General features: G+C 43.0%; 2 protein-coding genes across 2 annotated transcripts in view; both read right to left on the reverse strand.

Annotated features, from left to right (window-relative positions):
• Positions 1 to 1,011: 1,011 nt before the first annotated feature.
• On the reverse strand, positions 1,012 to 1,949 carry LOC308362801 (DELTA-actitoxin-Afr1c-like; the record flags this gene model as incomplete). The annotated part of the gene is made up of 2 exons (XM_080835526.1): positions 1,012 to 1,465; positions 1,846 to 1,949. 2 exons carry the CDS (start codon positions 1,947 to 1,949, stop codon positions 1,012 to 1,014), a joined length of 558 nt encoding a protein of 185 aa, XP_080691652.1.
• A 2,783-nt stretch (positions 1,950 to 4,732) lies between these two features.
• Positions 4,733 to 5,179, reverse strand: part of LOC308362426 (DELTA-stichotoxin-Hmg2b) — a gene marked incomplete at both ends in the record, with an annotated part of 1,553 nt that continues 1,106 nt past the window's right edge. Inside the window, one exon of the mRNA XM_080835049.1 lies at positions 4,733 to 5,159. Coding sequence (XP_080691175.1) covers positions 4,733 to 5,159 — 427 coding nt within the window. The remainder of the gene's footprint in view (positions 5,160 to 5,179) is intronic.

The following is a 5,179-nucleotide window of genomic DNA, read 5'->3' on the forward strand; positions in this document are numbered from 1 at the left end:
CACACACACACTCATTCTGTCACTGTCACACTTCCAACACATCCAAACCTGAACGTCGGCCAGCTGAGGTGACTGTATCAACCTGTATCACCTGAAGAACTCGTCCCAGCTCTGATAGTTTAATTACTGCAGGTGACAAAGTAACTACATGTACCGCATAGCGCTGCGTAACATGACCGCCGCAGTTAGTGAGGGAATGAGCAAGAACGACGAGAGATGATTTACTTTCACTGAAGAGTGTGCTATCTTGAAAAATAACGTTTTTGGCAACAATAGACCAATACGTTTATTGTAACAACTTAAGGAGCTATACTTTGTGAAAGAAGTGGCTATACACTGCCAGTAATTTACTTACACAGTACAATAATGCTTGACCTTACACGGCTGGTCTTGGCCCAACCTTTTTAAAATGTAATCTAATAATCTTTTTGAGTTGTCGATTTTTGTTTTTAATTGAATTAGTTTATTTCTGTATGACACTTAACAGAGTCACAGAGGGAATACACCAGATTGCAATATGATGTGCAATATCATCAGTTACAAAAACTTATTACTCCATTCAACAGTTGTGTTCATTTTTTTTTTTTTTAATGCACGAAAAGAAATTGCCTTTACTTTCAAGATACAGACTCGAGACTATTTGCATTTCATATGCTCAGCAGCAGATGTTTTTCACCCTAAGCCACTTTTTGACATACAGATGAGGTATACATTTCATCAATATGTGTGCTGAGACAATGTGTGGTTCCGGGAAGTCACGGCCCTGACCTGTAGCAGCAACAAGGAGGAATGTTCGCACACTGGAGTTAGGGCTCCCAACAAAAATAACAAAAACACTTTTATTAATGCAATGTTTCAACTCTCAGGTCTTCATCAGACAAACCTTGGGGCTGAATGTGCACACTACAGCTACTTTCTTAGCACCCCTCTCTCTCTCTCTTCAGCTCTCTCTCTACCTCTCTCTCTTTCTTACTCTCTCTCTCTCCCCATTGATCTACGCAGTAGCGCCCTCTAGTGGTGTGACTGCTGCATGCTTGGGGTAAACATCTTATCCCAGATCTCCACCTTCATGATGGCCTTTTCCATGGGGCACATGGTGGCCTTGATGTCCAGGTTGGACCCCTGGTAGGTCAGCCCAGAACCGTTTGCCTCCATGCGGAGGAAGCCCTTGGGCTCCTTGTCATAGTACATCTCCTTGTAGAGGGCTTCGTCGCACTCCTTCCCCTTAGGGTAGAAGCCGATGGCGAACCAGTTCTTGTAGACGTTGTAATCCCAGGGGATGGAGAACATGATGGCCAGCGTCTCGGCGGCGTCCTTGCGGTTACGCTCGTAGAGCTCGTAGGTCATGACCCCGACGCTGCCCGTGGCCTTGGCACTGGTCTTGCTGAAAGCGCACACCTCGGTCTTCAGGGGGCGCACAGTGGGCTGAGGGGGGTTGACGGTTTCGCCACTCTCGAGAAACACTCTAGGGAAGGAGACACACACACACACACACACACACACACACACACACACACACACACACACACACACACACACATGCACACACACATTCTCAAACTTTATTTGGATAGGTAAAGTGCCCGTTCATAATAAGGGCATCAGTAAGAGGAAAGGTGACACGTGGGTTTCTACACACACATGCATGACCCACACACAGACATGCACACACATGGCCACATACACACACATACAAGCACACAAACATACAAACACACATACTATACATACACACACATACACGCACACACACATACATACACACACACATACATACACACTCACACAAACACTGACAAAGTGTAACTGTATATGTGTGTAACAGCAGATATCTTGGGTTCTTACTTGGGGTTGAGCAGACAGTAGTTGGTGGTGAGGTTGGTGATCTCTACGGTTGCATTCCTGCGGGTGGTGAGAGTTGCAGACACGGATTCAGCTGTTTCAGGCATGATGGCTGTTTCTGGAAGATTTTACTCCTAAATGCAGACAGATCAAAACAAAAATCAAATCAAATCAAACTTTATTTGTACGCCGCATTTCATACACAAAGGTAGCACAATGTGCCTCACAGTAGGAAGGAAAATGGGGGTAAAAACACAGATTTGATGGTGTTATTGTCATGAATGGAGTTAGGGACAGACTGCATTTGAGAGGCTGGTTTGATTTTTTTTCTTCATTAATTTGTAAATCACGTAAATATTAATCACAAAAAGATGTAATTGTTCTTTTGGAGGATAAGGGTTGTTTTGCGAAACCACTCTTAAAATGAGGGCCAAAGGCCGGCATGTATCTACATCTCAACAGAGAGATAAGGACAGAAAGAGAAAAAGAAAGAAAGAAAAAGACAAGCTTTGAGATCCAGACAGATGAGGCATAATAGGGGGGAAATCTCTCTGTCTCTCATCGTAGTGCATGTATGTGTGTGTGTGTGTGTGTGTGTGTGTGTGTGTGTGTGTGTGTGTGTGTGTGTGTGTGTGTGTGTGTGTGTGTGTGTGTGTGTGTGTGTGTATACCCCATTAGGCAGCCCTATAGGTTGGGAAGCCATGTTATGCAAAATAGAATGTGAGAGAGTGGCACTGCACACCAGGCCATAAGGAACAGATATGCAGTCATATGCATTTATTCACATGCTGTCATCCAGAGCGACTTGCAAATGAATGGCTATACCATACCGAAGCCCTGGAAGAAGTTGTGATGTAAACAACATGAAAATGAATGCTGCTGGTTGCACACCAACAGTGTGAGTCCGATGCTCAGTGTAAGTGTTCAAAGAGAGTTGTGAGAGTTTAGAGTCAGAGCAGAATACTAACTGAATGTTTGTGGCCTATACACAGACATGCAGAATGTTAGCCTCGTGTTAGCATACAGACAGACTGAACGTTAGCAGAGGGTTAGCTGAATGTTAGCATAGCCTACACAGATATACAGTATATATCCTTGTTAGCGTCACTGATGAAACTTTTCTTACAGTGGTGCACGGAAATAAAACATACTATTGGAGTGCACTTGATTATGTCTAGAGATGTACAATGATAATGAAATATTATTCACTTATAACACTAAGTCCAAAACACTTTCCTATTTGTTCCCTAATGATGTGTTCTGCGTGTATGCTGCCAATGTTCTACATATTCGTTCTCCAAATCTAGTTGCCTCCCAAACAAACTGAAATTGTAATCTAAAATTGAAAACAAATATTATGGAAGGTTTATGTGAATGGCAAGACAATAAATCATTTCAATTGGGACACCGAAGTTGTGAGTTCTGTTTGATGGCAGTCTAAATAAGTCTAAAAAGGAAATATCCTGCAGACATAAAAAACCTAAAAGGTATCACCTTTAGTCATTTAACACACTTCAAACATCTTTTGGATTCATACCCCTAGGCGGCTGTACGTAAACGAGAGGTTACCTGTGGATGATGTAGAACGCAGCAGCTGTCCCGATCTGAGCAGCGGAAGATCTGTCTCACAGAATCTCTAAATCTATAGTGAATGGAGAGAGCCAGACTACGCCCTGGTCGCTCCACCCTCCTGTGAGAACCTGTGGGTGGAATTCAACAAAGCAAGACACACAAACACACACACACACACACACACACACACACACACACACACACACACACACACACAAATCCGTGTCACAGGTTGTTGAACAGGTATAAGGTGTGTGTTTTTGGATGACTCACAGTTACACATTCCATGCAGTACTCTTTCATCACTGCCCCACCCAAGGGCCTGGCAGGCAGGCAGGGGAAAACCAACCTCCATTCCGTTTTGGAAATATTTTGCAACCATTGTTAATTGGTTGTTAAGGATCTAATTTGTTTCCTCATACATGATACGTCGTAACTGGTTTGACTGTCAAAACCAGGACACAAGATAAACAATGATCAATCATCTGTCTGTAGGCATAACCAGACGTGATACAGTCCAATTATTTCATGCACAAAATGCTTTCATTGCCTGCCTGCCTGAATGACAGTAGAGAACCTAAAAATAATCCAAGACAAATAAGACTAGGTCTCAAACTAGTAATGGAACATTATTATTATTATTATTATTATTATTATTATTATTATTATTATTATTATTATTATTATTATTATTATTATTATTATTATTATTATATATTATTATCATTATCATTATACTGGTTGAGTGAATGATTGACACAAGGACATTTATGTGTTGGTTTGCATGAGAAATTAATATGTTTAACACTTGAATTAAATGTATATGTGAAACCAATGTGAAATTTCAGAGAAAGTTTTTATTTATCATCTTTTATTGGTAAGATATTCCAACAAAAACCATCGGCTATAGACTGTTTGTGAATGTAAATGATAAAAACAAAACCAAGTTATTGCACAGTTACAGTTTCTTTATTATAAGCATAAGGAAAGCACCATACATTTATTTGTTTCCTTTTTGTCATGAAATCTTATAAAGGCTGCAATGTCATGCACACCATCTTAAAAATCTGCTCTCCGTGAACTCTATGTGTACAGGCTTTTTCTTCTGCTTTTCATGTTTTGTTCATCCCCTGCGTAACCTCATAACATCCTCTCACATCTGATCTAATCCCATCCCCTCACATCCGTTTTAATCTCATCACCTCACATCCGACTTAATCCCAATCCCCTCACACCCGATCTAATCCCATCCAATCGAATCCCATTTCATCCCACTTTAACTCGTCATGATCTCCCATTATATTCCACCTCCTCCACCCTATCCCATTTTATCGAACACCTCCAGCTTAAGGATGGCGCGGCCGTTGTCGGACATGGTTGCCATGACGTCCACAGCGCGGCCTTTGTACACAATGCCTCCGCCGGTGGCCTCGTGTCGCACGAAGTTGGTGAAGTCCTTCTCGTAGTACATGTGCTTGTACAGGGCTTCGTCGGTGGTGCGCGTGTGTTCGAAGACGCCCACGCCCAGCCAGTTCTTGTAGAAGCGGTAGTCGAAGGGCACGGAGAACATGACGGACACCTGCTCGTTGCAGTGGCGGTTGTGCATGTGGAAGAGCTCGTAGGTGAGCACGCCCACGGCGCCCGTGGCCGTGTTGTCGTCCTTGGTGAAGGAGCACACCTCGGTCTTCGTGGTGCGAACCGTCGGCTGCGGGGGGCTGAAGCTGAACCCACTCTCCATGTGCACCCTTCAGGGAAGGAGCGGGGG

Source organism: Sprattus sprattus (genome assembly GCF_963457725.1).
Source record: "Sprattus sprattus genome assembly, chromosome: 3".
Classification (NCBI taxonomy): domain Eukaryota; kingdom Metazoa; phylum Chordata; class Actinopteri; order Clupeiformes; family Clupeidae; genus Sprattus; species Sprattus sprattus.